General features: G+C 53.7%; 5 protein-coding genes across 5 annotated transcripts; 1 reads left to right on the top strand and 4 right to left on the bottom strand.

The window, feature by feature from the left end:
- Nucleotides 1–6,183: 6,183 nt before the first annotated feature.
- On the top strand, nt 6,184–6,656 carry BDP81DRAFT_427755 (uncharacterized protein). Its single transcript, XM_060590375.1, has one exon. The coding sequence runs from the start codon at nt 6,463–6,465 to the stop codon at nt 6,640–6,642; it is 180 nt and encodes a 59-aa protein (XP_060445126.1). The 5' UTR covers nt 6,184–6,462; the 3' UTR covers nt 6,643–6,656.
- Nucleotides 6,657–7,412: 756 nt separating this feature from the next.
- Nucleotides 7,413–8,335, bottom strand: BDP81DRAFT_23937 (uncharacterized protein). Its single transcript, XM_060582853.1, has one exon. The coding sequence runs from the start codon at nt 8,046–8,048 to the stop codon at nt 7,527–7,529; it is 522 nt and encodes a 173-aa protein (XP_060445125.1). The 5' UTR covers nt 8,049–8,335; the 3' UTR covers nt 7,413–7,526.
- BDP81DRAFT_23949 (uncharacterized protein) lies at nt 8,297–9,598 on the bottom strand. The gene has a single exon (XM_060582854.1). The coding sequence runs from the start codon at nt 9,415–9,417 to the stop codon at nt 8,545–8,547; it is 873 nt and encodes a 290-aa protein (XP_060445124.1). The 5' UTR covers nt 9,418–9,598; the 3' UTR covers nt 8,297–8,544.
- Nucleotides 9,471–10,752, bottom strand: BDP81DRAFT_461000 (uncharacterized protein; the record flags this gene model as incomplete). The annotated part of the gene is made up of 2 exons (XM_060593712.1): nt 9,471–9,598; nt 9,669–10,752. The coding sequence occupies 2 exons, from the start codon at nt 10,750–10,752 to the stop codon at nt 9,471–9,473; spliced, it is 1,212 nt and encodes a 403-aa protein (XP_060445123.1).
- Nucleotides 10,753–20,183: 9,431 nt separating this feature from the next.
- BDP81DRAFT_23909 (uncharacterized protein) lies at nt 20,184–20,888 on the bottom strand. The gene has a single exon (XM_060582852.1). The coding sequence runs from the start codon at nt 20,746–20,748 to the stop codon at nt 20,266–20,268; it is 483 nt and encodes a 160-aa protein (XP_060445122.1). The 5' UTR covers nt 20,749–20,888; the 3' UTR covers nt 20,184–20,265.
- Between the last annotated feature and the right edge of the window lie 543 nt (nt 20,889–21,431).

Below are 21,431 nucleotides of genomic sequence, written 5' to 3'. Positions count from 1 at the left end.
AACAAACAGCTCAGAAACACGGCTCCCTATCCTTGATATCGGGTTGCGGAAGGGCCAAGAGCAAAGCCGCAACACGTACACACAGCACTCAGCACTGAAGCCAGTGAGATGAACCCTTGCGGATGGCTGCTTGCCGTGCTTGCCCTTCATTGCTTTGTTGCATCAGAAACCCTTCACGCAGAAAAAGACGATGCGATGCGAAATCTGGCTGCAGCCTTCCCGATCGGGGGCACCTTCCGTCGTCGAGGCTATAGTGCCTTCATCTCGGAGAGGACCCTTGGGGGCCCCATCCCGCTGGCCCCGGTAGGATCCAGAGTGGTAGGAGCCAATTGCTTCAAGTTGAGGCATTACATTGCAATAAACATTTCCTTGTCTTGGGGTTTCTGAACTGACGATGGTGATGATGCTCGTTGAATGGGCCATCTCGGGTGGCAAAAAAATAAATAAACAGACTAACAAAAACAAGGCCGACGGATGTCAGAAAATCTCGCAAGGGGGGTCTTGTTAACCACCAGTACGATCGATTGTACTCCGTAGGTAGGCAACGAATTTGATATAGCGCGAGACAGGATGGGGACGGGGAACCGCACCGCAACAAGGCAGAGGTAAGGTAGGGCGAACCTTGAAGGTCTGTCCCCGTCCGTTTGCGCAAGTCCGGTTACGGGGCCGTTGGCTGATTTGAGCGGTGAAGAGGCCGGCGCCGCGGGGACTTTACAGGGACCGGGGGCGGGAGGGAGGGAGGGAGGGAGGGAGGGAGGTTGTCTTGCGCGATGGTGAAAGACTCGGCGATTGGCCATGTCTGGTAGTTGGGGAAAAAGTGACTGCCTTGAATGAGAAGATGCCCGGCAGTTTTGTGGTGGCAATTCAGGGTACTGCATTTGAAGGCTTGGATATTAGTTGGTCCCATTGGCCACGATGACTTGTTTGTGACTCGTTGGTGGTACGCCGTACGTATACTTCTGAGCATGGGGGTCTCTGCAACCTCTTTGCTTTGTTTCCATATACCTACTGTGATACTGTGGTAGAGAGGGTGAGAGGCAAGCTGGTTAGTACTGCAAGTGGTCCGCGGCGTGCCGGTGCGTGCTACCTAGCAAAAGCCAGGGACTCTGCAACACTGAGATGGTTAATTGGTCGCGCCAGAGCAGTGAGGCTGGCTCTAAGGGCAAGGATGCCAACTCGGGTGCTGGGATTCAGTGTTATCTGATGCTCATGAGTGGTGGAGGGCGGGTGGTTCCCACGCCGGGGCATAGAACCATTGAAAGAAACCGAGTCCAGCGGCTGTCAGGCCGGCGGGAGGCGACAGGCGACAGAGGGCTGCGAATTGAGGTCAAGTCAGGCAACGTTTATCTGCTGAGCTCTCCGCAATGGCACAGGATGTGTTTGACTCGGGTCGGAGGAGTCGCAACCACAGTCGAACCTTGGACACGCTTGGATCGAGTTGGATTGGGCAATTGAGCAGAGGGGACGCCCTGTTGCGTAGAGGAACGAGCACTCTCATCTGGTCTAGGTATCCGTCCTCTAAGCCTGTCTAAGACTTTAGGGGCATTGGCGCTGCGGTCGCTACATAGGGTGTGGTGTGGCCGCATCGTCCCGCCGTTGTTTTTTTCTCTTAGGGGTCTGTCGAAGTATGTAAACAAAAGGGGGCTTGGAGTACCGGAGTATAGGGGTACGAATAGACGCTGGAGAAAGTGCGATGGCAGTGCAACACGGTTGGTCTTGGTTCCGCAGGCTGCTCAACGCCTCAGGATGATGGTATTTCCTGGCGCCTGAACATGGACATCTACGAAAATGCCATAGTGTAGCGCCTGAGGGTGTGCAGTCCGCGTCACTGTTCTTTTTGGAGGTGGGAGGGAGCGAGCCCGAGACAGGCAAAAACGCTGTATCCTTACGGATACTTACTGGACGCCTCTGTTTGCCAGGGCAATTGGTATCGCAGGGCGTAAAGTCTCCTGGTCCTGTACAGCTAGCGGTCAGTGAGTGAGCTGGTCAGGAACACGGTTTCTTCTGGAAAGGTATCCCGCGGTGTCGTCTGGTAGTGTGGTAGTGTATCCGTACGGATAATGTGCAGTGTTTGCCAGGAACATGCCTCGACCCCTATTTCCCACTTCTTGGTTCCGTCCCAAGAGACGAGGCGACTGCGATACACGGGCAGCGCAAAGACGAGACACGGACATCCCTGTGGCCACCGCTGTCAAGGGACGAAGGATGCCGGATGGTTCATGGGCCATGAGGATTGGCATCAATTGGGCTGCGGGCCTGCGGCAGATCTTGTGTTTCGAGATGGGTGGATGTGCCAAAGAGAACTTTGAGAATAGGGTGGAGGAGGTTGCGAAAATAGAAACCAAGGAAATAAGGGTCGGTTGGCTTCCTCTCTCGTTCTTTGATGAGATGAAATGCGTCGACAGGGAACATGAAACTTCGGTTGAGAGAGCATGCGCCATGCCTGCGCCGTGCGAATGAATAAGGTACGGTCCACGGATGATACCTGCTGTCCATTGATCCAGTCACCAGTGTGAGTGTCGGCCATGGTATTTTCCCAGTGGGGCCAGGGTCCATTAGAGCTTTTGGGGCCTGGTGATAGGGTCCTTGGGAGTTGCATGGAGCTGTATTGACGATTTTCTGCGCTCTTCATTTTCCTGTAACGATTTTTCAGTGACATGTCTCTCGGGTCAGAGATGAAGGAAGGAAGCACCGCCTTGGGATCTGAGGCAGGCATCTTTCATCTGTGTCACGATACCTTCCTACCTTGCATGCATTAGCCAGAATTGGTCGTTGCATTCCTTTCTTTTTTGGCAGCCGTGGCTGGGGGTGTGTACGCAGCAGAGGAAAGTACGTATCCCATCTTGAATCTTGGACATTTGCTGGCGCACCCCCCCTCCTTCCCCCCATGGACGAATCGTTGACCAGTCAGATGAGCCGGACCCCACGGTGGCCGTGGCATAATGACGTTTGTGGATGCCGGTTCAGAGTGGGAATACCACAGAGTCATTATCCCCGCTTTAGTCCCGCTCTTGAAGCCACCGACGTCACCGAGGCCGGGTTGTTAATTCTAACGACGAACCACGGCATCCACCCATCCTCCACACCCTCTTCGCTTTCCTTCCGGATGCCTTTTAGCATCGCACATTCCTTATTAGCTTAGGTACCTTAGGTAGGAGGAGTGCAGCTGTAGCAGGTACGACACTGCAAGATACCTGCCCGCAGTACCGGCCGGGCGTGCTGCCGATTGGGGATCGATGAACCCCATCACATTGTTTACTTGTTATATCTTTTTTTTCCTGCCCATATCCGCAACTGCTCCTGCGCGGGAGATTGGCGGTGTGGTGTGTTGGAGGTTGGAAGTGACGATGACTTGCATCGGAGACGGAGCAGCTGGTGATGTCTTCATGCAGTTGCCAGACAGAGAGCTCCCTGTCGCTCGTGTTACTGAGGACAGCATGTCATTCTTCGGTTCGGCCTTGCTGGGCCAAGGATGTGTGGTACTTGTAACTCTGCGAGGATGGAGGAAGGACCTAGGTAATGAGAACGGGAAAGCAAGCAAGGACGAGGCATGAGTGACAGCATGACCATGCCACCCCCAAGTCGTCCCCAGCCCTCCAACTTCAATCATCATTCTCCTCCAAGGCTCCTCCAATTATTCTCTACGCACCCCCTTCATGGTTGGAAGCCAACCTCAACTTTCACCTAGCTTTGTGGCAAACAGAGCGCGACCATGAACATACAGACAGACGAATCAACGTACACACCTCGCTCACTCGCCGAGACAGCAATGACATCGCATTTGGTTCGTAAACATGCATTGTCCCTTGCGAGCCGACCGTGAACCAAAAGTCATCCAAGCTTGCACCAATACCACCGCCAACAACAACAACAACAACAACAACAACAACACCACCATCAGTGATCACCCACGCCTCACTCTTCCCCACCGAACAAAAAAAATCCGGGGTGGGCGTTCAGACCCTACCTAGGGTTTCTAGGAACAGCAGAAGGACCCTGAAGATCCCATCTCGAGAGGCGTCTGCCTTGCCCCAATCCAACGCTGGGTCTGCGTGCAGCTAGCCGCACTAGCGCGCCCGCTCGTTGGCTGCTTTCGATGCAAGAATCCTCCAACCGAGGGGGTATCCGTACGGTGCACCACACCTCACAAAAGCACTACCTACCACCCGACGGAGACGTCTGTTGCGAAGCCTGCGATTGAGTCCAATCCCTCCGTGACATTCCCCGGCCGCCAAATGGCCCGCCGCCAGCGCCGCCGCGGTACCATGCCGTACCACACGGCCTGCGAGCTGCGGGCTGCGGGCACGGGCACGCACATTTACTATCCGTACTGCTAGAAGTCGACCAAACTACGAACACACTCCCGCCCACCCATCCACTCACCCAAGCACCCATGAAGGCACATTTGCAGGCACTAGCTACGCTATCTACTACCCACCCACCGCATCCAACTCAATAACCGACTCCAATCACCACTCACAACCTAAACTCACCGCACACGACACGATAGGAGGACCAAAGTCTGGTGCCGCGGCCACCATGACGTTGATGTCAAAAGGCCTCCCCCCCTGAAGTAGCCATCTGTCTCGTCACTCGTGCGCCGATATCTCGATGACGGAGCTCCGTAGGACCCTTGAGGCTTGGGGAGGACGAACGCTCGAGGGCCTTTACCCTTTCCGTGGTCGGCTGCGGCCACTTTGACGCCTCGCCAGCTTTTTGCAGTTGCGCTGCCGTCGTTGGCGCGCCCGCTGCACTTCGAGTACCGCATGCTACCTCGCTAGTTGGGCGGAACCTCCGCATGCCATCACAAACCTCGGATGGTGGACAAAGGCGGTATCAAAAGACGGATGCCAAGCAATTCCGTCTCTCGCTTGCTCAGCATCGCCTCGCATCTGGCACACAAGGCTTCCATTATATCACGCATCACTTTAACGGACTAGCTGCGCACTGCATCGCGTTTCGAGCACAATATCATTCTAATGGTGTAATGGCAGAATCCTGGCAGGAGAGCGACTGGACATCCCCGTTCCCGTCATCTGGGGTAGGAGAAGCCAGTCACGGCAGGCTTGGAGACTTGTCACGCGCTTATCCGCTGAAGGATGGACACGAGTGTGTGTGTCGGTGTCGGTACCTGGCGGATCGTCGGTCCTCCGGCAGGCTTGGAAACGTTCGCCTTATCGCCTCATTTGCTGGCCGGTCCTCCAGGCTTCGTGGGATGTGATGTCCAGCGAAACCTAGCACCAGGCAATTCAGGGATGGCATGGGACATGAAACTCCAGAGAAGTCATGTTTTGGATATCGTTTGGTTCCATCGAATCGGGTGCCTCGCGAGCAGAAATCCCAGCCAAATCCTGGGTCAATGTGCCCTTTTCTTGCTGCTTTTGGTCCGGCTCGGTACGGGTACGGTAGTACGGTACATCTGGCACTCTGGTCCTGCTGGATGTAACCTTACCATGCTCCCCGAGGATCAAACAAAGACGTCGTGAGCAGTGGGGTTCCTATCTTATCGCGCAGGGAGCCAGCCCTCCCAGAGGCTCAGACCGACCATCTTGAGAAGTTGAGCCGGACCAAGTCACCAAATGCCGCTCGAATAGGCCCCGTTGTGTATACCCAAGGACCAAGGTCCCAACAGAGTATCCATGATCAGAATGGACCTCTCTTCACGAAGTCTTCATACGCTTTTCTCTGGACGGATACATGACCGACATTGTGGCCCAGTCCACAGTTCAGACTTCAGGGCCGCCGGGATCCGTCTCTTCCAAGATCGCCCCGCCCAAGGCAATTTCGTCCAATCATTCCTATTCAGCCCACCACAAAGCTTGATCGAGCTTGACTTCAGTATATCTCTCGAGCAGGAAATGATCAGAGCTCGCCTTGGTGCCAAATCCCAGCAGACAGATGCTCGCTGCTCGACGCGTGCCCATGTACGGAGTCTGACATGTTGCTGAAACACGCGCATCCACTTTTCCCTTCATCTCTAGTTGCGCCGAAGTTGGCTCTTCTTGTCGCGCCCCGTGGGACGTTCGAAGAGCTGGGGCTGCGGCTGGGATGAGGCAATTCGATGCTGAGAACGACGAGAACGACGACAACGGTGTCGACTTTCTCCCACATCTGCCATCAGGCTTTTTCTGATAGCTCGTTCTTTTGAAGCACATAGGCATTTGGTTCGCTTGCTTTGCGGCTTGCCTCATCTTGCATAGCCTTTACCTTGGCCTGCCCACCACTTGCAGCACAAAGGTCCGCATTCTCCATTTGTTACGGTTCCTACATCGTTATCCCCAGCCCATCCATTTCCAACTCATCCAGTTCAGCGGAGCTCTACTTCCTTGCTCCCCTTTCCCAAGAACCCCAGTCCCCAGTCCCCAGTCCCCCGTCTTCGCAGTCCTTGGTGTAATGCCAAATTGCCAATGACAAAGTTCCCCTCATCATTCTCGGTCTCCATCAATCTTCATTCCATATCGAATGGTAAGATGCTCTCCTCTTTTGCATCTTACATGTTCGGGGTGCTCCACCAAGAGACCTTACCAACCTGTCAGTCCTCCAATGCATGTGCGATCTTCCACCCTGTATCCTCTCTCATATTGGTCTTCCCGTCCCTTATCCCCCATTCCCCCCTCTTGGTCGGCTCATACTATACATTAGCTCCAACGGACGGGCATACGACACGACTTAGTGTCTGCGGCAGAATTGCAGATTGACCATTCTAGTGGCCTCTTTGGGATCCGTCGTTTCTTGTTACAACTAACACCACGTCGTACATGGCACTGAATTAGTCATCTCCGTTTTGGCCCATACGCCATCCGTCACTTCACAGCAAAGTTGGTTTAGTGCCGTCTTGGTGAGATCCCCTTGAGCACTCCGTAAACTACGTAAGCACGTCTCCATCCTTGATAGCGCTCCCCTCTATCTACGTAACCCAAGGTTGCTTCGTCCCCCGTCTCCGTTAGCCTCTTTCCGTAGCCTCCCCGAGTCTCCGCCCCGAAACGCCTCTATCATTGCGAGTCAAAACCCTTCCCTTTTAGCCGCCCTTCCGTGTCGCCGCGTTCGACTCAGTTGCCGCAACGGCGCCTTGTTCCAAAAACAAAGTCGCCGCTAACATGCCCGGACCAAGTGACCTTGGCCCAGGGCAGCAACGACAACAACGTCGCGCCTTGAGCCTCCACTTCGATCAGGACTTTTTGTCGTTTTTGGCCTCCCCCGAGCCCCCCGGCGGCGTCCAATCCACTCATTCGTGAGCCACGTTCAAGATGGATGATCTTATCTGACCATGGGCGCATTCCCAACCTACCACCTAGCATATACCAAGCATGTCAACATGCGTGTGTGTGTGTGTGTGTGTGTGTGTGTGTGTGTGTGCGCCCCGCGTACCGAACGCAACCGCGCGCCGATCGCTGACCACGCGGCAGCTTCTCCCATGTTTTCACATGAACACTCGCACAACCCCCTCCCCCTTTTCTTAGAGATCGACGCAGCCTCTTTCCCCTTTCCCCAAAGGTCCCCAAAGGAACCCCCTCCTTCTATCAAAATCATGGCGCTTTCCTGGGTGCCTGGCAGTGCCCTGGGGTTTCGCCAGAAAGGCAGTGAGCCCGACCCTCATTTAGGCTTATCCCTCCCATTGGGTTGTCACACACGCATATGCGGTGCCGGCCGGTAGTATACCTACCACTATACGGAGTACCTACACACACTTTCAGCTTCCGCACTCGGCGGAAGCGATTGGATTTGCGATGAGACAAAGGCGCGCGCCGTGGTTGAACCACTAGGCTACGGATATCAACCCTTTGAAATTTCAGGGCCGTGATATTGGGGGATATCATTGCCCGAATAGATCGCATCGCATGGCAGGTGGCGAGTCGGTGAGAGCCGAACCGTCGACGGTCCAAGCCCCAAAACGACACGCATCTCATCTCATGCTTTCGTTCGGCTTCATCCCCATTGCGGGGAGAGATGCATATGTGATGAGATGGCAGGCATGGTGCTTTGGGGGCCCAGGGGGGAAAGGGCACGGGGGCAGGCTGCTTGGGGATACAGATTGTCGTTTTCCCCATCTCATCTTGATGCAAAGGCGGAGGAGAGGAATAATTCCCCCGTGCCCTCGGCGCCGCACCATCTATTTGAAGCTTGACCACCTGCAACTAATCGATCGAACGTTGCTACAACTAGAGGTGGTCTGATCTTGCGTTGCCGATCCACCAAGCCAAGCTTCACTGTGGGATACATGGAGAGCGCGCAAGAATAAACGGGAGCAGTGTTGTTGATGTGTGAATCTTCTTTTGAAATTCTTCTTCGTACTACTATTACATTATACTGTCCGCAATGTACTATGTGCGTTGATACCCATATCCAGTGATTCCTAAAACCACAACCCATTCCATTGTCCATCGCCGCCCCCGCCGTCATTCGTTTTTTTGCTCTTTTTCTCTGCTCAAGTCACGAGTAGAGTATCAAGATTGAAGTAAAAAAAAAAATCCTAGACGATGCAAACTAGAAAATGCAATGGCATTTCTTAGTATGATGGGTATAATCATCGTGTGGAAGCTAGTACTACAAGTCGCCCTCCCGGTTTGGGAACAAGGTCGAGTTTTTGCGAGGTGTGCCGCCGAAGCACCGACCTCTGGTTTCGTCATCTAGAAAGTGACCCTTGGGTGGAATATCCCAAACGGGCTGAAATGACATGATGAGCGCGCAACAAAATAACGGGTGATGAAAAACGCAGCGAAAAAACAAAAGTGCAGCCCAATGTCCTTTCAACGCCAAGGGTGAGGGTATCGCCAGGTCCTCCACAACCTCTTGGAGATCTTCTTCCTCTTTCGAACATTTGAAAACCGAAAATGCACGAGAACGTGGTTGGTCCAGCCACCAACCTGACCCGTATCTTGGGGTTGTGTGGTGTGGGGTTGAGAGATCGACAGTGAAGCGAATCCGCGCTCCCTTGTCCCCCTTTCTCCTCCTACAGTTCCTCCCTTTCCTGTGCGTACCTCGAAACCATGAGGCGCCGTAGATTCTGCCGCATCGTTCCGGAGCCCGCGGGCTCGAATACGTCGAAGGCAAAAATAAGCCAAAAAAAAAATTGGTAGAAGATCTCCAACATATCATGAGACACCCTTTATGACGATGATCCGAAAGTGACAACCTGCCCGCCAATTCCTGTGCCGCCGCCCGACTTTTGTCTCTTTCGCTCGCAGATAGATGGATATTATAACGATTGTAAGAATGGTATCGTGGGAAACCCGATGAAAAAAACGAGAACCGTCTATAAGAAATTTTGAAATGTCGCAACCCCGTTGTCGAGCCACTCGCAGGATGTGGAGGGTGTTTTGGTGTCGAAAGTGGGTGTAGACTGTTGGTCATGACTCGAACCGGGAAAACTCGTGAGCTCGTACGAATCCTACTCGCCGCGGATCGTTTCGAGGACATCAATGCTACCGTGGCAGCTTGTTGTACATGTGAATGTGGCGAGTAAAATCCGATTAATCGGATTGGTGGTCTTCAGAGCCGGCCTCAGAGCGAGCATCGCCCTTGTGGACCTTCTTGTGCCTCCGCAGATTTGAGACCACGGAGAAGTGACGACCGCATCCTTCAACCTCGCAGGCAAAGGCTATAGTGGTATTAGCATATGTGGTTGGGGAGTATGCCTTCGCATACAGGATGATGAGTATATAACATACGCTTCTCGCCAGTGTGGCTGTACATGTGCGTCTGGAGGGAAGAGGGGCGAGTGAATCGCTTGTCGCAGACCTTGCACTTGTGCTTCTTCTGCGTGCTCGACGATACCTTGGAGCTGAACTGTCCCATCATGGACTGGGGCGCAGGCGGGATCTGAGGCGCCATGAGTCCATGGGGCCTAGGGAGAGTCCGAGAGGTGACAGACTCGATGTCTGATCCGGCAGTAGAGTAGTCGCTAACAGAGTCGGCGCCATAGTAGTTTCCGAATCCAGAAGCGGAGGACACGGAAGAGCTGGTAGAGTGCGTCGAGGGGAAGCCGTAAGAGTCACCTGAAGCCCTGTCGCTGCGAGCGCCATAGATGTTGCGGGGGGTCTCTTGGCTCATGGCGAGCATGCCATGGCTTGCATCGAGAGCATCAGCGAAGCTCCTGCGCTCATCGTGGTGGTGAAGTCCTCTGTTGTTAAAGTCAATCATTGAGTTGCGATGGGGTCGGGCCAAAACATTGGGGTCCGTAACATCGACCAGGGAAGTTGAGGGTACTGACGAGTGAGAGAATCTCCGAGAGTGTTCGGGTTCCGGAGCAAGAGCGAAGGTAGAGCGCATGGGAGCAGGTGCGTAGCCCAAGGTCTCGTAGGGAGTGGGAGAAGCCGTGTAAGAGCCGTTGACGGGGGAGGCGGCGGTCGCATAGGGAGCATCACCATAGGCAGGGGCCGAAGTGGCAGCCATGCGGTTGATGCTGAGGATATCTTGGGGAAGAGTGAGTAAGTCCGACCTAGGCAGAGTGTCTGCCATGGGGAGACTACCTGCTGAAGCTGCCGTCACTGGGATCTGTCCGTAAGAACCCAAAGATGAGGCATTGCTGCTGGTGCTAGTCCTAGCAGTGTGTGACCTGTCCAGACCCAAACCCGAGTTAAGAGAGTGGCCGTGATGAGGGGCATACAAGCCGTGAGGAGCTTGGGGTGATGAGGTGTTTGCCCACGGGTTTGAGAACTGGGGGGAGGAGGTGGATGAATGTGCGTAGGAAGACATGTGGTCGAATGTGTTTAAGGGTCCGAATCGTTGCTGAGAATCTAATGTCATAGTCATGATGGTATGGTTGGTGGTTATGGTGGTGATGAGATGGGATGACGAGGTTGAGCGTCAACAAAGGTAGATGTCCGGTGGAATAGCGTTTGCTGATCGGATGCAAGTGCAACGGCTTTGAATAGAGCCAAGTCGTGTTACGGATCAGATAGAACTGGATGATCCCGTGGGAGTTGGGTGAGTTGAGGTTGGGGGATCAGCGAGGTTTAAGTGTGTGCCTGTGGACTACTGACACACGAGTATTTGAACCAGTCGAGAGCTGAGACCAATCGTTTGGGCCGACCAGGCAAGAGTCGTATGAAGCTTGTTGCACAGTGGTCAGCGGGACATGGGCGTAGTGTGGAGACCCGTTCTCTGCAGACAGCTGTGACGACTCCGACTCAGAGTGATCGACAGCGCCAATATCCCGTGGGAAAGAGGCCGAGGCGGACAGGGTTGGGGGCGATTAGGTAGGGTAGCAGGATGGTTCAGATTAGGACCGGGGGCAGGCTGAGGAGGAGGAGCCTTGAGGGAGGGAACGACCAGGTTGAGGTACAGTAGAGAGGTACTGCGTAGGGTACTTGGTAGTTGACCAGCGAGAGCGGAGCGGATGCGCGGTAGTGCGTAGCGTGGTTTAGAGGTGTGTGTATCCGTAGAGTGAGTGAGGATGTGGATTGTGGATTGTGGATGGGATGTGAGAGAGGTGTGTGTGAGAGAGAGAGAGAGAGAGAGAGAGAGATGGTGGCCCAATTTTTGACAAGTTGACCAGGAGGAAAGGAGGAGACCTGGAGTACGTCCCTGGGACGAAGTCGAAATGGGAGAAAGATCTGCGGTGTCGAGGACGGTTTGGTGCAAAGTCTCGAGGTCAATTGGGGAGCCGTGACAGGGACCCCAGGTGTAGTTCAGTAGTGCGGTGTAAAGTGCAGACGGCTCTGAAGTCAGCCGGGAGAAGACGACCGATAATTGGAGGTGCGTTGGTTTTTTTTTTTCTTCCCCTTCCCTTTTTTCCTCGAGTTCGCAAATAGTGGGGCTCTCCCGTGTTGTGTGTGTGTGTGTGTGTGTGTGTACGAAGTACGTAGTGTAGTGCTTTTTTTTTGGTGTGTATGAGAAAGTAGGTACCAGTATCTGTCCCTGGTTTTTTTTTTCTGTGGAAAGAGAGATTGGGGGCAGTGAAAAAGACGGTTGCTTCTTTTTTGATTTTGCTGCCTCTCAATGCGCTCTATCTCTGTTCTCTTCAGTTGTGACGAACCGAAAAGCACAGGGCAAGCAGGAAAGAAGGCGGAGCGCGTGTCTGTAATGCGTGGTTTGGTTTGAGGTTGGATGATGGAGCTGATGATCTTCTCTGATGAGCGTTCAGAAAATTGGGTCAAGGTGTAGAATTCGCAAAGAGGGATGGGGGGAGGCGAGGGAACAACGCTTTTACATCCTGTGGTGCTTCCGGGTCAGGCAGGAGAGACAGCAGATGAAGCTATGATGTCGCTTTACTTGGTGTTAAAGTGCGTTGTGTGGAGCAATGAGGTGAAGGGGTGGGGTGTGAAAGCCGATGGAGAGAGAGGGGGTGTGTAATTGGCGGCGAAAAGAAGAAGTCAACAAGAGGATTTGTGGTGGGGTCACTTTAGTAAGGGAAGAGGGATGGGGATTCGACCGGGGTGTAAGGGGGGGCGGGCAAGGAAGGAGAGAAGGAAGACAACGGAAGGGAAGGAGGGGGGGGGGTTAAGTGAGGAGGAGTGGGAGGAGAGAGGGGGGGGGGGGGCTGCAGGCAAGGACCATGGGAAGTGGATACCCGGCTGTCCTAAGCCAGGCAAGAGAAAGTGTGCACACACAGCTCTCTCTCTCTCTCTCTCTCTCTCTCTCTCTTTCTCTCTTTCTCTTTCTCTCTCTCCTCTCAGGGCTTTCTTAGTGAGAGAGGAGACTGAGAGGGGGCACCTAGACATCAGAAAAGCGGTATATCCGCACGCACTGCAGGATGCGGAAACCTGTGAGTGAAGAGCCGGGCTCAGGCTTGTACCGTCCAAGTCAGGTGTTGCGCTGCGCAGGTACCAAGCCTGACGGGTAGAACTACCAACGTAAAGCGCGGCTGTCGACGCCTCGACCACGTCCCGTCCCAAGTACCCGAGTACGTCGTCTATACTTTGGACAAGGCTAGCAGGCTCGAGCATATTGCGTACTTCGTACCTCAGGCAAGTTGGCCTTTGCCTACCAAAAGTACTGAACGGAGACTCTGCAAGTCTTTGGCAAGGTAGGTAGACACTCGTGTGCACCAGCATCAAGAGAAAAGCCCCCCAGTCCACAAGGTGCCGGTATCTGTCTCTCCCGCTCGCCATCGCCTCTAGCGCCATGCCACGGGCAAGAGCTCTGTTCTCCCCCATCTCCCCAATCCGAGCAGGTTCAAACTAGGCTAGTCAACTTAAGTCAGGATTCAGCGTAACGTAGGATAGGGTACGGCGTCTAGGGCATGCGGATACGCATTGCGCCTCCCTCGGGGTAGGAAGAAACAGAAGAAGCCAAAAAAAAAAAAAAAAAAAAAACCGCCACTGATGATGGGTAGGCAAGGGCACGGAGACCGATGAGAGGGGCAGCGCATTGCATGGAATGGGCATGGGACGGGATGGGGGTTCGAGTTGATGGGTAGACTCTCCTTTCTTGCGCATCTACAAAGGCAGACCAGAATGCAGACTTGTAGACTCCCCATGCTGGTACGGATACTAGCATCGGTCGGATCAAGGTAGAGAGAAACGGTGTGTGCGCTTTGATTTCTGTTCTTCTCCTGCGCCTATGACGGATACGTACGGATAGGTAGTCAGGACGAGGGGTACGGAGTACCTGGAGAAGAGGAATTGTTCCCAAGTTACCGTAGGTGGATTCTCGCGAGCTTGCCTGACGTCCAAGCCATGAGTTAATCAATCGCCAATGCCTGTAGAGATGAGATATGCAGGGTCTTTCTCTGCCAAAGCAAAGGAAGGGGGAAAAAATACATCAAACTCGATTCTCCGACCCTATTATCTGCCATCTACTCCGTACGCCATACCGGATACGTAGCCAGCATCATGTCTATATTCAGACCTGCCATGGCTTGACTCGGAACGGCGCTTGCTCGCCAGTGTCGCCACAAAGTCCCCTTGGGCTGAGATGGATGTCGCGATATCTGAGAGGGGAATGGCTCCAGGGCCGGGGTAGGGGACTATGTATTCCGGTCCAACGACTTTTCGATACCATCCTCCTCCTGCGAAGCTAAATGCCTGATGACAGCACTCGCCGTCCCGCTGGCCTGAAAAGAGTAAGGGATGATGGATGTGGTGGTGGTGTGCGTGCGTGCCTTGTGATGGCATCGCATCTGCGTCTCTCTGCACTCGGGAAAGTGTGAAAAGTGTCAAGACGGGCATGAAAGTAAAAAGAGTGGAGGAAAGACCAGTAGAAGGGCTCTGAATGGTGACATTTTGCCCATACTCCATCGACGAGACCAACCGTAGCGTATCACGGGCGTCGAGATGCCGGGTTTGGCTCCTCTCAAGTGGCTCCCGTCAATTTGCTGAGAAAAGGTCTCCGGTCTCTCCAAAGCCATTGGCAAGTGAGGTACGGATACCAGTACGGATACCCAGGTTGCAATAATGCCGTGGGCGCATTCTTCTCGTCGGTCCCTCATCTCTTCCTCTCTCTTGTCTCTTTCCCACTCCAACGCACGCCAATTCGCATCTGGCATCCATACAGATATCCGTACACACTGCGCTCGTTCGCTTGAGGGGCGCCCACCCGCTGGCATCCAAACAATATCAATGGCATTCTTGCGATGAGGAGAGACCAGGGCGGGTTCGAGAGGTAGCGTGGGCGTTTGAAAGGGCAAAATGTAGGGGTGAGCCTTGGAGAAAGGCGCAAAGAACCAGATAAAATGGGCCCGAGGGCTGTACTGAATACCTTCTTCTTTTTTCCTTCTTGCCCGTCATGCCTGTCTCCTCCCACCCTTCCTTTGCCCGTGATGAAATAAGCAACCACACGCCAATGTCGATGAGAGCGCCAAGAAATACCTCTCTCAGACGAATCCTGAGCAACTTGAGAGAGAGCAGGGGCTCTCTCTCACACGACGGGGGAGGGAAGAACTGAAGCGGGGGGCGTGGGAAAGAGAGAAGGGTGGTGTGGTGTGCGCTTAACCATCAAGTGGAGACTAGGGCGTCTTTCGACGGCAACCACTGACGTAAGGCACGTCAATGTATTGATGCGTTTCGAGCAAGGGTGTGCAAGATTGAAACAACCTCCACAGTGCCCACCCGGATACCGCTGTCATCAACTGGCAGGGGACGAGGCAAAGAGAAGGTGGGCACCGGGGGGGGGCCTTTGGGGGGGATGGTGCCCTTGGTTCGTCAGTGAGGAAGTCGATGTACGATTTTATTGAAGTGGAGGGAAGCGAATGAGGAGGGGAAAGAGGAGCCGTGAATTCGATTCGACCGCAAGACGACGCAAGAAAGAATCCCCCCATGCTTTTGACACTACAAAGTATGTGTCTTGAGAAAATACGCCAGCAGAAACGTCAAATGACGGGCCTGATACGTACCTGCAAGACTCGGAAGAAAGTCAGACGGCCAGGAAGGAAGTGGGAAGCGTACGGGGTACTGCACTTTGCACTGCACGCCAGGGTCTGTCCTGTCCTGTCCTGCCCCATCCCATACAATCCCTCTGCTTTCCCACTCCCATTATTACATAGGTACTGCGTACTGCGTAGAGTACTTCGTCCCTAGGAGGGGGAGGGGAGATGACATGGGACCTGCCACAAGATGAGAGCGGGCGGTCTTGAATGAGAGGGTGCTGCTGGAACCACATCGCAACCGTGGGTTTGGGCAGCAAGAATGCATGGTCAAAGACAGAAGGGTTCGACATTGTCGTCATAACATGGCATCTCTGTTACGATGACGGCCCATGCCTGCAATCCATCATCACTCAACGCAACCAAGACATATGTGTGTTGCCGAGGGAAAGTGCTCTTGGCCATGCTAGCTGGTGGGAGCGACCAGCCTTCCTTACCTTACTGTTCCTGTGGGAATGTCAATTCCGGCAACAAGTGACAAACAGCCACTGAGCCTCATATGAACGTGGTGGTGGTCACGTACTTTTGTCCAGCTATACGTACGACGACCGCATTCAATACCTTTCATGGAGCCAACCAACCCGGTGCTGCCAACCACGGAGCAAGCAAACAGTGTGCAGCTTCCGATAAGCTGCACGTTCACCACTCCGCCGTAGCCACTTTTAGATTCAAGTCAAGGGCTTGGTTCTCTTTTCGAATGCGTCTGTTATACTACCCGATCCAAAAGAATCAACCTCTGGCTGATGAGCCGTATGTTGCTTTCCCAATGACTTGCATGCAGACGTGAGCCTGAATTTCTGATGACGAACTTTGTCCGCTCTGTGATATTAATTCCTTCCCTGATGGATGCACGGAAATCGCGTCAATAACGACCTTTCCCGTGGCTGCATCTAGGACACACAGAATACCTATCCATACTGTTACATGTATGACGCGGGTGCCAGCTTACACGTCTGGGATGAGGCAGTGAACCTCCGTGCCTCACAAGGTGGTCTGCGGTTCATGTGGCCTTGGGTATCCGTATCTGCCTGTGTCGAATACGTATGACGGGGGTTGACAGAGGTAAATCGCATGGGGGGTAGTAGTGTCGTCTGTGAGGCCAGTGGGTTTCGACTGACGTAGCGTGCCTCTTTCCATCCTTTCCATGATCAGGATTCTGTCCTTCTCGTGTTTGGGTTGCGACATGCTGGATGACAAGGACGAGAAACCATAATCTGGCGGCATTGGTTGGTCGGCCATCCAGCCGGCCAGGTACTGCTTGTCAGCGTCCAAACGACCCAGCGATTACATCAACTATCCGGGGTACCCTCGATCATCGCTGCCCCTCATCCATCCTACAATGGCGCAAGTGGAGATGCTGCCTTTTCTCCAGTCGTTTCCCAGCGCACCACATGTCATCGCTTGCCTCGCGCAGATTCAGCTATTGCCGATGGAAGAACAACCCAAAAGATCTCTTGTCTTCACGTGTTGAGCAGGAAAAGTGTCCGTCTCGCCGTGTCTGCAGGGTATTGTCCTCCACTCGAAGTTGCCATCAACTTTCAAGCCCCCCCTTTACTCTCCACACCAAGAATCTTTCATCTCTCAGGAATTCCAAACCTATCTTGGACAGCATCCACCATGGGCTACTGCAAAGATGGAGATGCTTGGCAATATTTCGAGGTCTAGAAGACTCTCTTGATAAATCTTACCTGAAGATGATGGGTCGCAAACGCTGTCCGGACTAAAAGTACGGATATGTTCAACCTATCGATGCATACTGGGTACACTCCCCTTGACTTTCGGTTTGCTGGTGTTCTTGACAACAAGCATGGGATACAAAGATCGATACACACTCTGGAGTGTAAAGACTCAAGACCAAGCAACATGTCTCGCGGCTTCTCGGGTCTGCCTGAGGTCCTAGTGAGGTAGGCATTTGCCAGGAATATGTCCTCTATGCCCAATGCGATGCATGGCAGGGGCTGGCAGAATTAGTGTATCCGTAAGAGAGAAAGGGCAAAAAGGAAAGAAAAAAAAAGGAAAAAGAGGAATTCGGTACTTGATTGCACCAGAGACAAGATCCACACAACTTGCAAGGATACACAAGGGAGATGATCCACCGTTCCTTTTCAGGGAGATGACGGGTGATGGGAGTGGCGCCGCACTAGCAGCTTTTCCGCTGCAGCCAGACAACGACCACCGTCGACGACCGCTGCCGCTGCAAGTGCCATCCACACACCAACACTTTGACGCGCTCGAATTCAACCGCTCTGTTCTCACGATTCGCTCTTTGCCCATGGCCGGTGTCGCGACGCTAGCCAGGACTTTGCGAGTGCGGAACGTTCCTGCGACCCCGGTTGTTTCTCCGCCATCCTAGCAGAGACCGGGGCAAACGGGATTTTGAAGAGCGGTCACGACGTGCCCATCGCCCGCAACAGACTAACCTCTGACACAATCCTCTAGTGTCATCTAATCGTGTTTAGTGCGCAAGCTGGACCCTGATGAGTATTTTGCCTCCTTGATTGCAACGGTTCAAGGCAACCAATCACCGTTGGCCTTTGTTTCAACGACATGCCGAACTGAAATTCCTGTGTTACTACGGAGTAGCAACACCCAATTCTTAGAACAAGCCTAAGAATCTCACCCACCTCGACTAACCGTCACGTTTTTGATGAGGCTTAGAGACTAAGGAGTAGCTGCACTGACACGACAGTTGGTGCTTCGACGACGTCTTCGCGGCAATGGAAGGCGGCCCGATATCAGCAATGAGGCGCATGTCCATGTACTACCTAGTGGAATCACCTTGGAACTGCCCAAACTTTCGTATGAGCTTCCATCTCGTGGCAAGGTCCGAAGGCGCGGACAAGTGGCAAATAACATCTGCCGTGATGGCCCAATAGAGATGGCTTCATTTGGCACCCATCCAAATACGGGTTCCCTGGAGCCGATGACAAGAACCCATCTTCTTAATAACGGACAATTCTTTTTGAATTCTTCTGGATCACGACCCGGGTCCCTAGGGCCTAGGAGATGGCAGGTGGGGTCCTCAGCTCAAAGGCCATCTGTCGGCTGAAGACCCCTGGCAGCCTGGGCAGAGCCAGGTCTGAATTGTAAAGTTCTCTTCGGCAATAAAATCCCCGGACGTTAGTCTCCAGCGTGTAGAGTTCCGCAGATGATCGGCTAGGGACAACCCTGTCTGATGGAACGCCGGTTTAGGAGACTGGCCCAATAATCCTTTCAGCAACAGCCGACAGACAAGGAATTGTTGGATGAGGATGAGCCGTCTTGGGAGGGCTCAACAGCCTTTGCTGGGTCAACTCTGCAGGTCCTTTCCCGAAGAAGATGATCAGATGGTGGTGTTTTCGGAATGAGCGAAATGGGATATGCGGAACATGGAGAGTTGCGACAAGGTTCTCGAGATTGCCCCCAGCGTTCATCTCAAATCAAAGCCTCACTATGCCCTATTCGAAGGGATGGCAATTGACGGTAACCTCGAAAGAGACAGTTGAAACACGCTAGACATGGGAGGTCCATGCCCAAATAGTTGATAACAGCAATGTTAGGGTCGCCGATGAGCCCGGGGACCCAGGTGAGTGAACAGACTTCAAAGTCTGAGAACGTGCCAACCAGCCAACGTAGCGGAGACTGACAAGCACCTCAGCGCTGATCCAGCGGTTTTTGAAATGGCTTCGTCGATGGAGTGGGATCTCGACATGATGATTTCTTGTCGTTGAGAGTGGGACATGCTGGTTGAGAAAAGTTTCAGTGATAGGCAACCGACAAGATCCGGCTCCATCAGCTCAAGGGGAGCGAACGCGTCCACTCCACACATGGAGAACCCGATGGTAGGTGGCGACAACAAGCGGCTATCCTTCCGTACTCCGTACACGAGGAAGCCGCGCTCGTCCCTTGACCGAGCAATAAGTCTATTGAAAAACGGCGCGCCGGCTCGGTGAGCCACGGGATGATTAAGCCTGGCCCCCAAAGCTTCTAGCAGTCAACGTCATTGAATAGGGCCGAACGCACAGGAGAATTCCTGGAGCCGACAATGAGGTGCAGTCGAGCGTGGAGGGCCACCTGATCCAGATACCCGAGATGATGACGGCGCCGATCACCGCCCAGAGTCCGGCGGCGGACCGGCACTTGACTGATCTTCTCTCCCAAACAATGACAGGGTCGCATTGAAGGAAACATTCTCTGTCAGCTGGAATCTGTAGGCAATCTGTCATATTACCGTCCAAGCGGATGAGCGGGCTGGCGGGCGGCCGGGCTTGTGCGGAATCAGAGTGGATGTTTGCAACCTGCCAAAGTCGGTGATGGTCAATAGTGAGGACCCGACCCACAGCGCCTCGGGTGCAACGTTGGTGGTGGATTAAAGTTCGAGAGGGAAAAAATGCAATGTCGAGGACGGGGTTGAATAGGGTTGCCTAGTGTAGGGCCAGGTGGGATTCGACGATAATGGATGGCAGTGCAGGCACATCGCGGCAACTGAGTACGAGAAACTCATCAAAAGCACCCTTGGCGATAGTTGTTATGAAAGGAGTGCGTCTAAAGGAGTGAGCGTTGGCTGCAGTGTGAGCGTGCACTGCGAGCGAGAGCGGAGGAGACGGGAGGGCAAAGCCATCCAGCTGCCCCTTGCTGATTGAACTGACCAGGGAATGTCTCAGAATCGACATGGATTCCCCAAAGGCGGGTCTTCTTGTCTCTCCAAGGCAATCAAGCAATCCAGAGAGACTCCAGACAGCTCCCTTGGCATTGAACTGTATGGAGACGCTACGCCGGAACAGATAGTAGCGTGCTGTATCATCCTGGCTCTTCTGCAGCCCACAGCGGGGAGTGTCGATCATGACCGTTTTCTGTTGTCTTGCAGACGGCCCAGCCGTGCCAGCCTCACTTTGTCAAGGTCCTGTGCCTGGGGTGCCTGAAGCGCAGAGTACCATCGTGTTGACTCTTGTCTCTGGGCTCCTAGAGGTGATCGAGAAGGCTTAATCAGAGCGAGGAAGAGCCGTGAGGCGCGCCAGTGGTGAGAAACGATAATAGAACATGACGGGATACGCACTGGCCGTTGGCCGCTTGGTCGATTTCTCTTGTCCTCCAAGACTGGATTGTGAAGGGACAGGGACGGCAGTGAAGCCATGGCTGAAGATTTTAGCGGCTAGGCGAGTCTTGCGAGCAGCTACACTACAGATACATGCCTGTGGGGGGAGGGAGGCCTTGCATATCCGTACAGACACCGCTGTTGCTATTGAGAATTGAGGTGCTGTTGGTGTTGCTGCTCGCAGCTCGAGGCCATGCAATTCGACAACCCTGTGGACAGGCATTGATTTGAATTTCTCTGTGGGTCCATCAGAGCGTCGTCGCCAGATAGATGGCCTGCGGTGGGTTGGCACATGGTTTCTCTCAGTCGAAATTTCCTGTCCTCGCATTTTGCGGGTGTGCGGTTGCATTGAGAATAATGGAGCAGCCATTTTGCCGATGCGAAGCGGTATCTGTCTGAGAGCGAGCGTGTCTGGGATGCGAGATGGAGCCTCAGAACTACTGATACTCCTTCACGGTCTATCCGTATGTCATGTAGGTTTTTGAGTGTTGGGTGCCAGCTCGAAATAGCTGTGGAAGGTCGGGGAGGGATGGAGCAACTGATCCTGTCCCATCCTGTCATGTCTCTCTCGTGTTCGGCGGTATGTTATCCGTGATTCGTTCCTGTTAAAGGGGGGGAGACGCAAAACCAAGAAGCCTTCAGACGTGTTGTTAGTCAACGTCGGAAGTTCGGTTGTGTGTTATGTGAGTTTTCTGGAGATGGTGGAGCGAATGATGGGTGACGCGCGTATCCTGTTGCAGACAACATGTGGCTGACAGCCGGACGCCCTGAGCGACGCCTACCGAGACGGGACGAACGTCTCCTCCCTAGCAGCATCGGAATGTTCGTGTTGATCCCGTAGCTCCAGTGTAATAACATCGAGGTGGCAGAATCGTAGGAGGAGAAGGAAAGGCCAAAGCCAACTGCCACGGCAGAGGCCAAAGAGGCAGCGCGGCGAGCAGGTGGCTGCATCTTCTAATGGCGGGATTGTTGGAGCCGGCAAGCCTTGTGCCAACATGCGAGCAACGGTGCGAACCGGTCAGGACGAGAGCAGAATAGCACGGAGCTACTTGA

Source organism: Colletotrichum phormii (assembly GCF_030913505.1).
Source record: "Colletotrichum phormii strain CBS 102054 chromosome Unknown BDP81scaffold_10, whole genome shotgun sequence".
Taxonomy (NCBI): Eukaryota; Fungi; Ascomycota; class Sordariomycetes; order Glomerellales; family Glomerellaceae; genus Colletotrichum; species Colletotrichum phormii.
The sequence above is the reverse complement of the archived record's forward strand: the minus strand, read 5'-3'. Positions and strand labels throughout refer to the sequence as shown.

Coding starts and splice junctions, on each gene's coding strand:
- BDP81DRAFT_427755 (XM_060590375.1), top strand. CDS start 6,463: ATGGTAAGATGCTCTCCTCTTTTGCATCTTACATGTTCGGGGTGCTCC.
- BDP81DRAFT_23937 (XM_060582853.1), bottom strand. CDS start 8,048: ATGGGGAAAACGACAATCTGTATCCCCAAGCAGCCTGCCCCCGTGCCC.
- BDP81DRAFT_23949 (XM_060582854.1), bottom strand. CDS start 9,417: ATGTCCTCGAAACGATCCGCGGCGAGTAGGATTCGTACGAGCTCACGA.
- BDP81DRAFT_23909 (XM_060582852.1), bottom strand. CDS start 20,748: ATGGCTGCTCCATTATTCTCAATGCAACCGCACACCCGCAAAATGCGA.